This window comes from Tenrec ecaudatus, chromosome 1 (assembly GCF_050624435.1).
Source record: "Tenrec ecaudatus isolate mTenEca1 chromosome 1, mTenEca1.hap1, whole genome shotgun sequence".
NCBI classification, from domain to species: domain Eukaryota; kingdom Metazoa; phylum Chordata; class Mammalia; order Afrosoricida; family Tenrecidae; genus Tenrec; species Tenrec ecaudatus.
The window spans coordinates 253,449,400-253,468,539 of NC_134530.1; the positions used below are offsets into that span (position 1 = coordinate 253,449,400).

The 19,140-nt window shown below is 44.0% G+C and overlaps 1 protein-coding gene across 1 annotated transcript in view; it reads left to right on the forward strand.

The window, feature by feature from the left end:
* The window catches only part of KIF26B (kinesin family member 26B), a 587,401-nt gene that overhangs the window by 501,017 nt on the left and 67,244 nt on the right, over window positions 1-19,140 (forward strand). Inside the window, exons 8-9 of the mRNA XM_075531356.1 lie at window positions 6,526-6,788; window positions 8,549-8,732. Coding sequence (XP_075387471.1) covers window positions 6,526-6,788; window positions 8,549-8,732 — 447 coding nt within the window. The remainder of the gene's footprint in view (window positions 1-6,525; window positions 6,789-8,548; window positions 8,733-19,140) is intronic.

A 19,140-nucleotide genomic window follows, 5' to 3' on the forward strand; every position in this document is an offset into this window, starting at 1 on the left:
CTTGATCAATTATATTTTATTTTTGTTATATTGTATCTTATACTGTCCTTTGTCTCCCTTCACCCACATTTCTGTTATTTGCCCTCTTTTTGGGGGGCTATATATCCAACCATGTGATGGGTTCCCCCTTTTCCTTCTTCTTTCTTAACTCTCTCTGCCTTTGGAACAAATGTTGTCCTTTTGATTCCCTGAGGAGTGTGCACTCTCTGGTGTTATTTTTCACCTTTAGACTTGACTTTCATGCAGCTGAAAGCTGAACCACAGGGCTCTGTGGGGTTCCAGATTTGCAGGGCATGTAAGGGACTGGTTCTACCTGTCTGGGCTCAACCACTGAACCTGATCTTTGTTACTATTTGAGCTTTGTTTCACATTTTTCTTCCCTTCTTTAATGACCTTCTATTAGGTTCCAGTTCAGTACAGTCAGCAGCGTGGCCAGGCTCCATCTAGTTCTTCTTGTCTCCCAGGCTGAGGTTTACACAGTTCATTTGCCTCTGGGACTAATTATACCCATGTGTCTTTTATTTTCTTCATTGTTACTTGCTCGAGATAAGGAGAGACCCAGGGTTGCACCAGAGATGGCTGCTAACAAACTTTTAAGACCCAGTCACTACTCACCAAAACAGGATTTAGAACAATGTATTTGTGGACTGACGATGTCATGTCAGTTGACCTTGGTGACCCTTGAGCATACAGCCCGGAGCCTCTAGGCCCACCAACTCATCCCCTCAAAGTGTCTGGTTATGTCTAAAAAGTTTTTATAACTTTGCCCCCTGTATGCTATATTATATTCATGGATCTTTGAAGGACTTCAAAAAGTTGGTGGGAAAACTCCATTCTTTTCTTTTCATTTCTTTCCATACACACCTGTTGAAGCCCCCATATTTGTGCAGCAATATAAATATATATATGTCCAAATATCACTTATCTATGCAATGAGGATCAGTAAGATAGCATTGTTCTAAGACTAGAGAAACCTTTAGTAAACAGCAATATCAAAATGTGAATCTATTGTTTCTTGGTAGATCCTCTATCTGGGTCTACACACTTCTGAAGGCAGTATTTCTGTCTTTTTAACCCTTCTCTGCAGCAAGTTCTTCAAGTTGCGCCACGGTAAATGGAAGTTTTGACATCCTCTATCCCTGGAATTTAACTGGCACACTCGGCCAGTGGATCTCCTAAGATGTCTTGAATGACTTTTTTAAAGACATCTTAACAAGACGAAGACAAGTGCATTACTGAGATACTGAGGGAACCATCAGCTGAACATAGAGTCATGTTTAGACACACTTTGTTTGGGAGAAACCTAGGCAAGGAAATGCATGGAAATGCGTTTTGACTTACCCCAGTTTACCTGGTAGTAGAATTTCCGGGTCATAAGGTACATCTATTTCCAACTCTTTAGGGAAGTTCAATACCTCTTCCCACAGTGGTTGTAACAATGAACATTGTTGGCACTTTCAATGTCACAGGGCTCTCGTCTCCCCACAGCTTCGCCATCATGGTTGGTTTCAAGGTTTTTTTAGCTTTGCTATTCATGTTGATGAGATGATATCTCATTGTATTCTTTGATGTGTAACTCTGTCGTGCCTGTTGTTTGTGAGCATGTGTTTGTCAGTCACTACATGTAAAATCTTAGGTAAAATCTCCAGTTACGTTCCTTTGCTCATTTTAAAATTAGATTACTTGTCTTTTTGTTGTTGAGGTTTTGAAATTTTCTGTACATTTTAGGGATTGGCTAATACGTTGTTGCCAAAAGTTGTTCTCATATTCTGTCGGCTTTCTTCTTGTCCTTTGGCAAAACCTTATGATGCACATACGTGTTTGATTAGACCGGTCCAGTTTGTCTTCTTCTGTTTGTGCATTTTTAGATATGTTTATAGCGTATTTATGCCATGTATTAGGGAGCCTAAATTGGTTTCTATTTTTCTTTGGTGAGCTTTATGAATTTCGGTCTCACATTTAGCTCTTTGATTCATCTTGAGTTTTTGTAGATGGTGAAAGAGAGCAATCCTCGTCCGTTCTTCCGCAGAGGGGTATCCAGAAGCATTTTTGTCAGCACTGTTTGTTAAACAGACGACCCCCCATGTCATAGGTTTTCACCCTTTGTCAAGGATCAGCTACCCCAAAGTGGATAGTTTATACAGCCATTGCTCTATTCCGCCAGTCTGTGTGTCTTTCTTTGCCAGTCCACGAAATGTCTCTCGTCAGTGACAGACATGTCTTCTTTGGCTACCATGACTATGGAATAGGTTTTAAAATCTGGAAGTGCCTCTAACTTTTTTCTTCTATCATGCTTTTCTTATCTGGAGTCTCTTTCTTTTCCATGAAAAGTTGTTGATTGGTTTTTCTCTCTTTAAAAACTGGTACTGGACTCCAGATGAAAATTATCTTATGTCTGTAGATTCCTTTGAGTCGTATTGAGATTTACACAATATTAAGTATGTAATATTTTTTCCTATTATGTAGATCAGTTCTTCTATTTATGTAGGTATATTTGGGTTTCTTATAGTGCTGTTTTGCTGTTTTATTTATATGTCTTTTTAATCTCTTTGTAGATGTTGGCTATTATTTTTGTGTATATGCCCTTATTTATGTTGAAGAATTTTTCTTCTGTTCCTGTTTTGTTCAGTGTTTTTATATCAGGAATGGGTATTTATCGGATTTTGTCAAATGCCTTTTCTGTAACAATTGATAGGATTGTATAGTTCATTTCCTTTATTTATGTGGTAATTTGCATTGATTGCTTTTCTAATGTTGAACTCTCTGCATGTGTGGTAGGAATCCTTTTTTGGTCAATATTGTTTTGATTTTTCATGTGTTCTAGTGGCAAGGATTTCGTTGAGAATTTTTATGTCTATGTCCAGGTAGGACGTTGGTGTCCAATTTCCTTTTCATTGGTTTCTTTGCCTGGTTTGGGAATCAGAATTATGCTTTTTTCATAAAATTAGTTCAGAGGTATGCCATCCTTTTCCAGATTCTGGAATGGTTTGAATGGAATTGATGCCAACCCTTCTCTGAGAGTTTGGTATACAATTTGTTAGGGAAGCCACATGGATCAGGATTTGCGGGGGGGTGGGGTGTAGGATCTTTATGTGGACTTTGAATTTTGTTTTACTTCCTTTGTAATCATTCTAACTAGGTTCTTCCATGGTGTTCTTGGTCAGGGTGGTTGGTAGTGGTGACCAGGTGCTGCTAGTGCTTCTGGTATCTGATCAGAGGAGGCTGTGATGCCTATGGACCATTAGTTCTTGGAACGAATTGCTTCACGGTGGCTTTGGTTTGCTTCATTCTTTTCTGCTCCAGGTGGGAAGAGACCAAGAGTCGGTTCTTAGATGACTGCTTGCAAACTTTTAGGACCTCAGATGCTACTCGCCAGCCTATGATGATTTCTTTATAAACTGTTTGCCAATTGACCTAGATATCTCAAACTCTGGCCGCTAGCCTTTGGTTCAGTGGCCCAGACCTGATGAGTAGTTTCCCTAACTGTGTTCTCTGTATGCTATACAATATATATGAGCATATGTACAACATTTGTGAATATGTATGTTGAAATATCCACCAATATACTAACAAGAGTACGTAAGAGAGGATTGGTACTAGGGTTCCAATTCACAGGTGCATGTGGTTTGTTCTAAACAGAACATGTTTAAGCTTGTCTCTGCTGCCAGTGAATGGCTGCAGACAATATCTCTAAGTAATGTACTTGTTTTAGTCTTGTTGGTGCGCCTCCAAAAACCCACTAAAAACAAAGCATTGGGTGGCGATCAGCTAGCTCAAAGAGCGGATCTGTCCATCAGTCTTTCAAGCACCATCAAAACTGATGTCTTTCAAGCGAGAGCAAACTGATACATGGGACAAATCTAAGTGGGACAAGTCTTAAATCTGCCAATATGACCCAAAAGACATTAGGGTCGGGGGGAAAAAAGGTCCCCAAAGCAAGTGTGACTTCCAATCAAAAATGAGTCCCAAGGGGACTGATCAGGCCGGTTCAGTTCAAGGAGAAAGGTCCACTCAGAAGATTACAGCAAATGGTGAGTTTTGTGTTGTTGTTGTTGTTGTTGTTGTTTTTGAGGTTCCAAAAGGGTGATCTTGATAGATTTTCTTGAAAGACATAGGTTAACCACGGGGCTTATTCAGAAGTTTTAAGATAACTGACATCAGCCTTGGTGAGAGAAAGATCAGGAAAGTTGAGCCAAGAGGTTCTCTCCCTCCCCCCAGCCCAACAGTGTTGCTGCTCGTTCTTTGAGGGCAACAAAGAACATCACCCAGAAGCCCTCAGCCCTTTGACCCTCCGAACCACATCTTGCTCCTTCAGATTCATTTTTGCTTCAAAACGCAAAGCACACTGAAAAGTGACCCTTGTGGATGTCAAAGCTGCCGTTTTAAACACGGTGTCAAAGCTGCAGGACTCTTGGGGGAAGCGTTAACTAATGGTCTTCCGAACTAATTGTCTTCAGAAGTGTATAGACCTAGATGGAGGATATGCAGAAAGACGACAGCTTCACGTTTGTGTAGTTTTGTCTAATAAAGGTTTCCTGGGATTGTGTAATGATGCTTTTTGACGTACCCTTGTATAAAATATGTATGGCTGTACTCTTGTATGACCTCCCTAGCCTATTTAGCATATGTATTTACAGGTGCCCGCTCACAGATTGTTGCTAGTCCTCACAGCTGTTGTAGGTGTTATTGTTGGGTGCCTGTCGATCTTCTTTTGCCTTGGCCATGTTGTGCGGCCTCCCCCATCTTAAGCATTGCCTTTCCTTTTGCCAGAATGATTTCTTATGTATTGTTTAGTTGGTAAATTCTTCCCCTCTTCCTGCCCCTGCAACCAGCAAAGAATAACTACTTCTGTGTGCAAACCCGTTGCTGGCTCTGTATAATGGGGCTCTCGTCTGTACCCTTTGTGTTTGACTTATTTCCCTCAGCTTAGTGCCCTGCAGAGTCATCTATGTTGTCAGACGCCATGTCGATTTATCGTTGCTCTCTCTCATTGCCTGGCATTCCACTGTATGTGGGGACCACGGTTTGTGCATTCTTCCAGCGAGGGGCGCTGGGTTTGTCTCCATCTCCGTGGTACTGTGAATGATGCTGGATGAGCACACGTGCACACACGTTTCGTCGTGTCACGGCACTCACGAGGAGGACTTCCACAGGGCGTGAAAACTTCCATTCGCTTTTCGTTTCGGTTTTTTTTCTGTGAACTTTTCGAAGCCCCCTCATATTTCTCTGGGCTCCGTACCTATATGACTGCTGGGTCATATAATATTTCATTTGCTAGCTTTGTAAGGAAACAGCCTGCTCGTTTCCACAGTGGTTAAACAAGTCTGCAGCCCCGTCGACGGTGTACACGAGTTCCGATAGGGGTCTTGATGACTCAGTTCCCTTTCAGTGCTTCTCACGCCTCACCTCTGGCTGTCAGCTCGTCGGGTCCCACTTTATAGGCGGGCTCGGTTAGTCCTGGGAAGAGCTCCATAAAGCACCCCTCGCGGAAGGGGGTAGAGGCCACTGTGAGGCCAGGACAGAACGTCTCTCTCATCTCACGACCACATCTGCCTCCCTCAGCCCATCTCTGATCAAAGCGGTGATCCAGATTTTAGTGGAAGTTGCTCGTGCTATAAAAATATACACCGCCTTTAACTTGAGAAAGGGTATAAAGTGTCAGTATGTGAAGTTAATCTGCGGGGCCGCTATAAAAAGATCTGCAATCATGATGAAAGGCGCCTGCCTTTTCCCTGGGTGTAGGACAGCCACAGACGCTGCAGAGCCCTCGTCGGGGATCCTCCTGAAGGTAAACTGGCACGTAATTGTGTCGTTAGCCTGGCGCTCACGTTCTTTATGATAGCTGTTTTAATCAGTGGTCGCAGAAGTGGCCCTTGCTGCTGCTGCTGTTGTTGTTGTTGTCATTGTTCATGCTTGCTAATTCTCTCACATTTGCATTCCTTTTTCTTCCTTCTTCCCCAGGCCTCTCTTCTGCATCCTCTGCATCCATTTTAAAATATTTATATATCACAATATGTGCCTATTTAACATTTGCACATGGATGAGAGTGGTAGCAATTCCATTAATCATGTTCTTTAACCGTTACCAATATCTACTGCCAAAGTTTCCATCACCGTGTACAGAAACGCTGTGCTTCCTGAACAATGATTCTGCCCTCTTCCTGCTCCCGCTTGCCCTTGGTAACCACTAATAAGCTTGGATCATTATAGATAGCCTAGTGTAGATATTTCATATGACTGAGCACCCCGCCCCCAGCATTTGCCTTTTTGCCCCTGACTGAGTACACACGGGCCGGTATTTTCATCCCTGTTGGAGCACCTATCGGCACTTCATTGCTCCTTAGGACTACTAGTCGATGGTGTCTCTGCATCACATTTGTTTGTCCATCCTCCTGTGGTGGGTGGGCGTTTAGGCTGTCTCTGCCCTGTGTTTTGCCTCCATCTTTTGAGAGTCTATGAAACAGCTGAACACTCACATGGCTTCCCTGTCTTCTCTCTCTCTCCCCCACCCCACCCCGGCCCCCAGGAAAATCCTACACCATGATCGGAAAAGACGATTCCATGCAGAGCCTCGGCATCATCCCCTGTGCCATCTCCTGGCTCTTCAAGCTCATCAACGAACGGAAGGAAAAGACGGGAGCCCGTTTCTCAGTCCGCATCTCCGCCGTGGAGGTGTCGGGGAAACAGGAGACCCTCCGGGACCTGCTGTCTGAGGTGGCCACCGGCAGCCTGCAGGACGGCCAGTCCCCTGGGGTGTACCTCTGCGAGGACCCCATCTGTGGCATGCAGGTGATTGACCCGAGCGCTCAGCTGACCCCCGGTTTGCTTCCCTACCTCGGAGCCCGTGGCAGTTCAACCCGTGAATCACTCGGCGTGTCAAGTGGGCGACTTACAAATGTTTACTTTAAAGTGGACTGGAACTTCATGGCCTGCAGCTGCGGGGCCATCTGCTCGCCCAGCCTAAATATTTGTACCTTGAATCTAATCGACAATAAGCAGGAACCACAATTGCTGTAACATTTGGAGCGGGGGTGGGAGGAGGGGGGATTTAATTCACTTTCTTTACACCCTTAAAAAAAGGCACAATCTTTCTTTTGTTTAACAACGAACTGAAATATTTACTGCTCCACACAAATAGTTCCAGCCATTACTGTTGCTGTTTATAGCTCTATAAACTGTGTTTCTGGCACTGGGGTACAGCCGGATTAGTAGTGCTGTAGGAAAAACTAATAACCACTTTCTAATTAGAACCAGGATATAATTGCTAGCACTGTGGAAGCCAAGAGAAGCTCTAGTCCACATCTTAGGGATTCCATGCCCGGGAAGAGGGTTTCGCCATCGCTGTTGGTTACTAAGCTCCCCAGTTCATGTCCAGAAGAATCCGTTCTTTTGATCTCTAGCACCAGGTTTTAATTTCGTGTATTTTCACAAGCTTCCTTATTTTTTTTTTTAGACAAGTGCTTAGTTTTGTAGAAATCCTTAGGTTGCTACAAATGGTCGATGCACTTGACTGCTAACCAAGAGATTGCAAGTTTGTGTCTGCCCTGAGGTGTCAAGGAAGAAAGGCCTGGCCACCTACATCTGAATAATCCACCACTGAAATCCCTGTGCAGAACAGTACTCTGAGGGGACCAGAAAAAATTCCCTATCTTTCAATTTCTTATTTTTCCCCCCACAAACTTTTTGGAGCACCCTTGAGTTCTGAGCCTCAGGCGTCACCATACTGTGGAGTCAGCTTGATGGCAACTGTGTGTTTGTGTGTGTGTGTTCTCTTCTTTGTTTATGGCTCAGTTTGATTAAGTACCCACCTTATCGCACGTGGGACTGCTTTCGGATGAGGATACTGGGTTCGCTCTATTATCCCCACCTGCTGAAACCTGATGATGGCAGTCCCCATGGAAGTTCCATAGTCATTGCCAGCACATCAATTCCGAGTCATCGGGACCCTATAGGACAGGGTAGACCTGCCCCTGGGGCTTTTAGAGATGCCTTCATCTTTCTCTAGTGGACAGCGATGGGTTCAAGTCACTGAGCTCATGATTGGCAGCTCAATGTATGCCTTCGGGACTCCTTTGACGCACCTCAGATCCTTCCATTTCCATTCCGAATTGCTCATTCTAAAATCTTTTATGATTTTCAAGGCCCTGTAGAAGTACTAGGCTACTGACAGGAAGGTGGGAGGTTCAACCCCACCAGCTGTTCCTTGGGGAAAAGATGAGGCTACTGTTTCTGTAAAGATGTATAGCCTTGAAAACCCTATGCAGGGTTGCTATGAGTCAGATTCAATGTGGAGGCCGTGGATTTGAGCAGTGACATTGTAAAGGAGTAAAAACATGCTTGACTCATTAGGTGTGCTCTGTATTAAATTTCAAAACAATCAATAAAGCGGAGACTTGCACGTGTGTATAGCGGCCTCGATCCAGAGGACTTTCCGGCTGAGAAAATGAATGGGGCTCTACCCTGCAGAGGTCCAGGCAGCTGAACAGACCCTGACAATGCGGCAAGCCCTCGCCAGCCTGCAGCTTTAGCTCTTAGCTTTTGTCTTCCAGCTGCAGAACCAGAGCGAGCTGCGCGCCCCCACCGCGGAGAAGGCCGCCTTCTTCCTGGATGCCGCAATTGCCTCCCGCAGGAGCCACCAGCAGGACTGCGAGGAGGATGACCACCGCAACTCCCACATGCTTTTCACCCTGCACATCTACCAGTACCGGATGGAGAAGAGTGGGAAAGGTGGAAGTAAGTCAGCCTTATTTCTTTCTCTTTATCAGCTCCCAGTTCCCATTGAGGGCAATCATGGCCAGGGGCTTACTCAAAGGTTGGTGGTTCAAGCCTCTGAAGAAAGAGCTGGCAACCTAATTCCATCAGTTAGCCATGGCAAACCCTCTGGAGCCCAGTTCTACTCTGACATGCATGGGCTCGTCAGGCACTGGTGTTCAACCTGACAGTAACTGGTCGCTCAAGACAATTGCATAGAGTCTGAGCTAAAGTATCTTTTTTGAAATGCTCAAGATATAAAGGTTTGCTTTTAAACATAATTCATGATTACGTTATGGTATAGCCAGGGGAACTTTCAGAAAGCAAACTTTTCAAAAGGTTCTTAATAGCAATATTTTTATCCACAACCCTTAAACTTACCACTGCCCCCAACTAAGGCCTTGACCCCCATTCTTCCCTGTTCCCAGCCCTTTTCAGACCCCAGTGGAGGGCAAGAGGTAGGCCTGGTCTGAACAGTGTGGAGTGCATGCTACTGGGTAATGTTTTACAAATGTAAAGGTCGTGGTTTGTTTTCTTTAAGTCCACTCAAAGTGGCTGACTCAGGGCAACCTCGTAGACAGAAAATAAGTTACTTCCTAGGGAGAAAGGAGATCCTCAGGAGCAGTTCTACTCCATCCAATAGGGTCACTGGGAGTCAGAATGGAGTTGGTGGCACTTACTTGGGTTTGGTTTGAGGGTTTTCCAGGTTGTAAATCTTATGGAAGGAGATGACGCATCTCTCCCACAGGCATTCATCACAAAAGGTCCGCATTTGTCCACCAAAGCACCTTGGCAGTATGTGATTAACCATTAGCATGAGTCATTACGTGGGCCTGGGAGAAACAATGTATGTTACTGCAAACTACTCTATAAATCAGGCTTGTGGATCTGTCCTGAGATAATGCCAGTCAGCAAAGGTTCACTGCAAAAACCCAGACACAGTACCTCCTGTGTGAGCAAGTTGCACTGCCAGAAACCTAAAGTTACCTTTACAATCCCCTCTTGATGATTCTTTCCAAGTCTTCACTGACCTTGATACACTGCTCTATACTTGGTCTTTTAAGGAATGCGTGCACGCTGACCTCGACACAATCAATTGGCAGTTCTCAGCGGCGGGTGGGGCTCTTGAACCACGGGCAGAGTGGTCCATTGATCCCACTGGGCTTCCTAAGGATAGCTACGACCACAGGACTGTCTAGGCCGGGCGAAGCTTCTATGGTTTCTCAATGTAGATCTCGGCAGCCCTTTTGAAACACAGGCAACTCACCCCCAGAACTTTCTGACTGCCCCATGGGCACAGAATACCAGAGGGGGGCGGGGAATAACGTTGGAGGTATGAGACTAGCCTGGTCTCTAAGTCTAGTTGGAATTAAGTCTTCCATCCAGCTGGAATCTGCAGAGAGGTGCTATAAGCCCCGCCCCCAAGTCTGATTGTTGCCACAAAGACTGGTGTGTTAAACAGTTCCAAACCACAGCTTTCAGAGACTCCTGTTGCCCCAAGTGGGAGCTCTCCCTCTCCTCCATATCCATGTCCCTATTGATCCAATCCCTGCCATTCTCCAAAGCTTTCGTGTTTTGTTGTTCCTTGAGGTCTAATTTACTTTCAGTAAAATCAACCTGTTTTTTTAGAGGTGGTAGATGAATTTTAACCAGGGCTTCAATTTCCCACCTAAGAATTGGCCTTTCCACCCCAGATATACTGAATCAGAATTGACATTTTTTTGAAAGATCCTCAGATTCTTATCGATCCTTGTCCAAATGTAGATTCTGATTCAGTGTAACTGTGATGGAAAGGCAAATTCTCAGCAGGGAATCAACCTGGAAGGGACCAGTTCTGAGCCCTGATGTTGGCAAATCTCAACAGTTGTGTTACCACCACCACCCAGAAGCAGAATGATGCCACCTCCTCCTACACTCCCTCTGGCCCTTTGTAGTCCTGCCCCCACCTGTCTCCCCTGGCAATCCCTGCTCTGATCTCTGCCTTAGAGTTTGCCTTCATCCTGAATACCATACAAATGGAGTCATGTAGCACATGACCTTCTGTGTCTAGCCTCTTTGATTTCTCTTAGTGCATGGAGTTCATTCATGTTGTTGCATGTCTCAGCCATTACCTTTGTGTTTTTTTGCTGCCTACTTTCTTAGCTTTAACTGTACCTAGTGACTCCCTCAACCCCCAACATTAAACTTTCATCATGTAGCTTGGCCTGGGGCTAAAATGCTACTATCCAAGGCTGGTCTTTATGGCTCTATCAGCCTTGATCTACCAGCAATGGCTGCTGCATAAGGAATCCAGAGATGCTGGCCCGCACTTGCAGTGCACTGGGCGGGGGCCTAGCCATCGTACCACCAGCAGGAGACCTGCTCCTTTGAAAACCAGTGAAAGGATGACCATTCGGAGGGATGAGCAAGATACCTTGCATGGAAAACCTTTCAGAGTAGATTGATTCTCAGTAAAGGGCTCAGAGTGCATCTATCACTTCCCTCTGGAATAACATTCTTTGTGAAGGAAACAAAGGAATGAGACAATCCAGACCTTTAAAAATAGTAACAGAACTTTATCGACTTTTCTTTTAAGATCTGAGGGCTGGCTGTAAATTGTTTTTTTTTTTTTTCCCCTGGATAATGTCTCAGCATTGTGAACATGGAAATCTGAAAAATGTTACTTTATTATTTTAGACAGCTGTAAACAATAACAATAATCAGAGCCTAGAGTGGATTCTCAGACTTTTAACCAAGGGTGACTCAACAGAAGAGCAGGCTCCAAATGACACTGAGCAGAGAAACTTAGGAGATGGGACACTCTGCTCCTCCTGGGTTTCAAATCAAGCTGAACATGGCTCTGCGTCCTGTTTGGTTTGGGTTTGCTTGTTTGTTTTCCCCCTGTTTCTTTCTCATGGATCTGCTTTCAGCTTGGAATCTAGAAGTAGGCAGAAAACCTGAAGACAAAAAGGCAATGAAATTACTTCAGCAGAACAAAGCATTGCTCAGTCCTGAGCCACGTGTGAGCCACTGTGTCAATACATCTTATTGAGACCTTCCTCCTTTTTGCTGACCTTGTAGTTCTCTAAGGACCAGTCTGTCATGACAAGCACTTGGCCACTTGTCCAAAGTATGTGACAACATGGGCAACCAATTGTCCAAAGTATGTGAGCTGGAACCTTGCCAACCTCACTTCTCAGAAGCATTCCATCTCGATGTCTCCCAAGACTTGTTCGTTCTCCCAGCAGTCTGTGATATATTCAATAGTCTTCTCTGACACGGCAATTCAAAGACGTCAGTTCCTCTTGGGGCTTCCTTAGTCATCGTCCATACAAAAGTATGCCTCTTAGGTGGTTGAAGACACCATAGCTGGGGCAGAGGCCCCTTGATTCTTAAATTGATATCTTTGTCTTTAACACGTTAAAGAGATATTTTGCAGATTGGTCCGTGCAGTTTGTCATTGTGTGTTTTGACTGCTGCTTCCATGAATGTTGATTATGGATCCAAGTTAAATGAAAGCCTTGACCACTTTCATCATTTCTCTATTGATCATAACATTGCTTATTAATTCTGATGTTTGGGGTTTGGTTTCCGTAGGTGGAGGAGGAGTCCGTACTGCTGTCTTTCTTCTTCATTAGTCAGTGCTCCAGCCCTCTTGGTTTTCAGTAAGCAAGCTGGTGTCATCCGTGCATCGCAGGCTGTTAATTAGTCCTCATCCAATCCTGATGCCAATTTCTATCCAGAATTCAGCTTCGTGGATGATTTGCTCAGCATACAGATTGAATAAATATGGTGAAAAGATACAACCCTGACACACACCCTTCCAGATTTTCAACCATGTACTATCCCCTTGTTCTTTTCCACCGACTGCCTCGTGGTCTGTGGAGAGGTTCTACTTAAGTGTAATTAAGTATTTTCTAATTCCCATTCAGTTTTAAGAAATTGAAACCCAGCTTGCAGAAAATTAGGCTAGGGAGCACTCTTATCTACCCCACATACATAATTCCCAGTGGATCTTGGGCATTTATTAAATATGTTCCATCAAATTCATCTTGTTCTAAGATTATGATGGAGATTTATTTTTAACTAATCAACTTGGGTTAAAGTAATAGGCAAATATCCACCAATGACGCCTAAGACTTTTAGGTACTTTGAAATGTAGCAATGACTGAGAACAAAGAAGGCACAAAAGTCCAGCCTTTAGGGGACACCAAAGCCAAACCTGTGGCCATCGTGTTGTTTCTGACCTAGTGACCGTATAGGACAGGGTAGAACTGCTCTCCCTGGGTTTCCAAGGCTACAATTTTCATGGATGGCTTACATCTCTGAGTTAGCAGCCAAGTGCTTCGCCACTGCATCCCCCAAATATCAGGAGCCATCAGCTTTCCCTAGTACTGCTGCTCCCAGACAGGAAAAGACTTGGAGCCAGAATGTCCACTGCTTCCCAGCCCGTGGCCTCCGTGACTTCAGTGCATTTGTATCTGCTTAACATACAAGGTATAATCAGCAGATTTGGAGTGTTGTTTAAAATGGAAATGTTGTTTACTTATCCAAGTAATCATTCCCGTGGACCTGGCAGCCAAAACTCAATTAAGAGTACATTTATTAATTAGTTACCCCACGGAGAAGCAGGCAGCAGAGCACATGCAGTTAGGTGGCCATTAAAAACTTAGATGATCGATTCCCAAGAGCCCTCCGCTGCGAGGACTAAGCCCACTGGGAGTGGAGATGCACCAGGACTGTATCCACATCTGTGCATTTTGCACACACTTGTACACATAGACAGACAGACAGATCAATGTTTTTAAACACTTCCAGTAACATGGGAAATCGTCAAAATAGGAAAAGAAAAATCTAAGCTTTTGGTATTTCCCTGCTTTAGAGGGTTTCTGTTACTTTTTAACCCCATCTAGTTGACCCCACCTCATGGTGACACATGTATGTCTGAATAGAACTGTGCTCCATAGTGATTTCAGCGGCTGCGTTTTCAGAGGTAGGCTAGCAGGCCTTTCTTCTAAGGTACCTGTGTTAGTCTGGCTAGAGAAGCAAATCCATGGACACACATATGTGTTTAAGAAAGAGATTTATATACAGGAGCAAATGAACATTGAGGAAACATCCCAGCCCAGTCCAGATCAATTCCATCAGTCCACCATTAGCCCATATGTCCGATACCCATCTATAAAGGCCTCTTCAGACTCACAAAACACATGCAGTGACACTGAATGTAGAAGATCACAGGCCAGTGGGTAGAAAGTCTTTGGATCCAGTGGCATTGGAAACATCTCAGCGCTAGTAGGGGTCTCTGCATCAGGATGGGTCCATGTGTCCTGTCAGCTGCTCTGTCTCCCAGAGTGTGAGCAGAGGGTCTCCCACTCCAAGGAGGAAATACCAGATTTCCCAGAATTCTCAGGAGAAGGCCATGCCCATACAGAAGCCTCATTGGCTATGATCCAATTGACAGACTAGACTCCACCCCTTCACTCATAAGCCTCTCAGATTGACAATTATATAACTACCACAGTACCTCTGAATAGATTCCAGGTTTTTAGTTAGCAACCGAGCACACTAACGGGCTACATCACTCAGGGACTTCTTAGGAAGGTAAGTTGTTTTTTTTCTCCATAACTCACAAAGGCTAAGCTAAATTTATAATGGCTTCAGAACTCCAAACATTGGGGCTGAGATCTTAAAGCCCCATGACCAGAGAGCAGGTTTCTGTAATAAGGGGGGGATTGGGCATCTAACACAAGCCAAGATGAGTAATACCATCAGATAATTTGTTCATGATAGAGGAGTTGTCCTTAACCTCTCAGAGAGCAGCTGGGCGCTTACCCATTGTGCACTAGGGCTCCCAGCATGACTTTAGAGATCCAGTATTTGGATAGTGTGTCTGGGAAAGGGATCCAGGGAAGAGCACTCTCCTAGTGGAGGCAGAGTGGGGTGTTCTCCTGCAAGGGCAGCTGCAGGACTCTCGTCTCCCCTTCATCCGTAATGAAAGGACAGCTTTGAATTCTTAAACCTTTTCCTGGGAGACAATAGTCCAACAGTGCAGTCAGGAATTCCCATAATAATCTCTGTCCTTCCCATAACCTCCACCACAGCGGCTGTCGCAAACCTCGTCCTCGGTCCCCACGCCCTCACGCACCACTCTCAGCAGATAGCCAGCCTCCTACTTACTGAGAAGATAGAGGTAATCTGGTGGATTTGCTCAGTTTCTCTCCTTTTCAGCATCTTCTCATCCCTCTATTCCTCCTCCACTCCTTTATCACAGGTTGGATTCCTCCTGCGCTTCTTTATCTGGTCCCTTTCTCCCTCCTCTGGGACCTCAACCTATCAACCGTCTTCTCTTGCTTATAATGTCAAGGTTCCCTGCCACCAAAGTCAGAGCTGCTTCATCTTAAAAGAGAAGCGAGGAAGGGAGGGCAAGGAGAATAAAGGAAAGAAACAGTAGCGATAACAATCTAAACTTGTCATCCCACTTTGTGCCACCATCTGGATATAAACATTGTCTAGATTCTCACAATTTCTTCCGTTCTATAATTTCTCATTAACATATCTATTTCAACAATTTCTTTTTAAGAACTCATTGTGTCGACGCTTTCCAAGGCATTGAATCTAGGGTTGTTTGGGAAAACATTAACTCTCTTTGTGCAATCACGTGTTCCTGTTGGTTTATGAAACATTTCATTGATGGTATTTTTACTTATAATATTAAGTCACATAACTAGGCTTAGGGCAAAACACAGCTGCCTGTTAAACAGCTCAATTTTGGGGAGCAAACATGTGTAGATTAAGCCAAGGCTTTGAATAGGTTCATTCAATTTTGATCTCCTGATAAAAATGTCATTCCCACCCCAAATACACTGAATCAAAATCTGTAGGTGATCTATAGAAATCATAGAGTGAACTTGTTTAAAATATAGATTTGAAATCGGTATCCTGGGTGGAAATGCAAATTCTCATTAGGAGGTCAAGCCTGTTCAAAGCCTTGGCTTAATTAGATTATCGTCACCAGCAGCCAGAATAGTCTGCCTACTGTGGACATAGGACAGTGAGTTGTACACAGGTGATGGAGAGCACGAATCTGGTAAAACACTAGTATCCCAAATTTGCCGTGCATTTGAATCACCTGGGGTAATAAAATAATTCCAACCCTGATGTTCCACTTCAGAGCAATTAAATGAGAAATCTTGGGAGTGAGAGCAATCTAGGTTTTGATGGTGTTTTTTGAGAGTTCCAGGTAATTCCAAAGGTAGCAAAGTTTGAGAACCATTAAGTTAAAGGATGATTCTCTAGGTGGTTCAAACTATTCACCAAAGGGTTCAAGATTTAAGTCCATCCTGAGGGCCCTCGGTAGAAAGATATGCCCAAAGACACCTCAGGAGTTAGGCCTGGTGAACTGCTTTTGAAAGAGGAGAGCTTTGGGCAACCCATGCCATACCCACTCTGCACCCACGGAGTCACCAAGAGTCCAAGTGCGCAAATAGCAACATCAGAGGAGGCTTTAGCATTTCCTGACATCTAGCAGGCTCAATAAGCCTTAGCTGGTAGGGTAGCTCTGCAGTGGGGGGAAGTCGCTCTATGCTTCATGTGGAAGAGTGAAGCATGTGAGTAATTTGGTTTGGTCAAGGTCTAGACTTAAAATATACACATGAGAATATAAAGGATTATGCAAGGCCAACTGGTTTATGTTTCTTTAACCCTGTGGCCTTGACCTCAGAGAGCTGAAAATTATTGATGGGGAATCAGCTTCTTCCCTGCTCGTACTCATCACCTACTCTGTTCATGTTATACAATGGCTTTTTCTGTAGCTGCCTTGGAGTAAATTCTTAATGAGAGCAAGTGACCTGTGTATGCTTGCCTAGTACCATTCCAGATTGAGTACTATGTGTGAAATTCAAATTTCTGTGACTACTGAAATTCCAGTGGGTAGAGAGCAGAAAGTTGATTTTCCTTTGTCTAAATGTGACTGTCATATTGAGTCATGCACGTATAATTATAGGTGTTTTATAAGATTCTTCTTCAGCACAGTATAAACGGTGTCTTTGTTCTCTGTGTTCTGTTTTACTATGTGTACATTATGATTTTATTCCATTACATCAAGTGGACCATTAGAGTCTGAAGGTCCAAATTGGTCCCTGTAATCTGTAGTACATGGGGCTAGCTGGCCTGCTCCTGTCTCTATAATTAGGTTACAGAACAGAGAATACATTGCTTTGTATCCCTCACATGCTACTGCGACTCAATCCTGCATGACACAAAGTGGAAGAGAAGAAAAATGAAGTTTCATAGCCTCTCTTTTAAGGGGTTTTATTGGTGATGATTAGGCATAAACAAAGTACAAAGACTTCAGTGTGAGACATTCTTGGTTGTAGATGTACCGGAGTAGGGGGAGAGCCTGACTGAGATGCTGCGCTTCCTGTAAATGTGCGCCACCGTTTTGCTCAGGACCGGAGTTGGAAATTGAGGATAAAATGGTGTAAAGATGGCATGGAGCTACAGCTGACCTCCTCTGACGTCACAAAGGGAATGTCCCAAACAGTCATCCTACCTTCTGAGCTGACCCCTGGAATAGAACACGCCCAGTTGATCCCTTGCCTGGGATGCTGTTAGTAAACCCAAGACTCGTTCCCATTTACAATTCATTCCATGAAATCATCTTCATTAGTGCTTACTGCCCTTTGATGAACTAGCTTTTGGCACCCATTGAGCTGAAAACATGCTGAGGCCAAGAAGTTCACTTAAAATCGAAAAAGCCCAAATAGGTGAAATCCCAACTTCAGCAGCTAATTCATCAACAGTAATTGAACAGTCTTCCTCGACCACTTTCTCCACCTCAGCCATCATTTCTACATTCATTGTGACTGATGATTTCCCCTCTCCTGCCGTATTTTGAGGTCTTCTCAACCTTTCTTAAAGTATTTGATCATCTAAAATCTGGTTATTTTATGCAGACTCTCATTCTCATAAACTTACTGCTAAGCTTCAATGATTTGAGAAGATGATGTCCGTTTGAGTTTTATTTTTTAAATTATTATTAACCCTGACATTAGGATCATCTTTTCCCATGGTACAAAAAAATAATATTTTTTAAGGGAAGACTAATGAGACCAAAAAAATGTACTACCAAGAGAAGTTGCCTGCAGTCATCCACTGATCACAGAGGCATGTTTGAGTATGTTTTGTTTGGCATAAAACCAGGCATCTGTGAACTAAAACCAGCAATGTTTTCTAATACACCCTCATTCTATGAAGGGGCTTCAAAAAGTTTGTGGAAAAGTAGAATTAAAAGATAATGGCATCAGAATCATTATTTGCCCTCAATATTTGCCCTCACTGATGAGATCGTTGGCGAGTTGAATGCTGTCACAAAGTGGTGAAGAAATCACATGGTTCTGAGCTATTAGGAAATAAAGTCTAGGGTTTATGATCAAAAAGGCATGTTTTAAAACAAGCAACCGTCTAAATGAGGTGCCAGCTAAGTACCCACAGACGCACACAGCCTGTGTGAGCCAAGGGCTGTAAATAATAAAATCCAAAACCGGAGGAGGGAATGATATTCCAAGGACCCCGTTTCAGAAGGCTGTGGAAGAGTGAAAGCACAACAGCCGTTGGCCGCGGCCCCGTGTGGACGAAGTCCCTGGAGAATCCCCAGTGACCAGTGCCATGGACCAGGGATGTGGCTGCCTTGCTATCAGACAGAGTGGTGCACTCCCTGAATTAACGTTCTCTGTTTTATCTCTAGGATCCTATCTTCACTGCAACAGCTACGCACAGACAAAATTCATGATTAAGTGGTTTATTAGGAAGTTCACAAGTTGAAATGAGAAATGCTCAAGGCTCAGTTGTCTATTATTTTACGAAGTTCTGTTGAGTCCGCCAACAAATACTCAAAGGGCTTACCACTCTGCTATACACCTCAGCCCAAAGGCGTTCAATGGAAGCTATGCGGTCAGCAAACCCAACTTCCCGAACAATGTGCCCAGGGGCACCCCACTCGTGTAAGCCTCCCCTTAAAGGCACTCAGCTCCACTTTTGTGGGCCAGCAAGCCCAATGTCCTGAATTAAGTGCCTGGAACAACCCCACTCCAAGTGCATTGGAACGTGGACTAAGGCTGATGTAGTTAGGAAACTTGACACATTAGCACTTGTTCTCCCTTTTGACCCATCTGAAATTTATTCCATTTTTTTCCTGCTTTCTTTTCTATTGAAGTCTTTCCGTGTTTTATTTTGTAATTGTTGTGGGGACAATTGTATGATTTTCTTTATTTGAAACCCAAGATAAGTCTGTAGAGAGTAGCTAGATTAATAGTTTCTTGGGGTTGTGGCAGGAAGGTTGGGGAGGTGAGGTGCTAATGATAGTGAGTACAAGAACGAAGATAAGCTTCCCACATTGACAGTGGTGGCG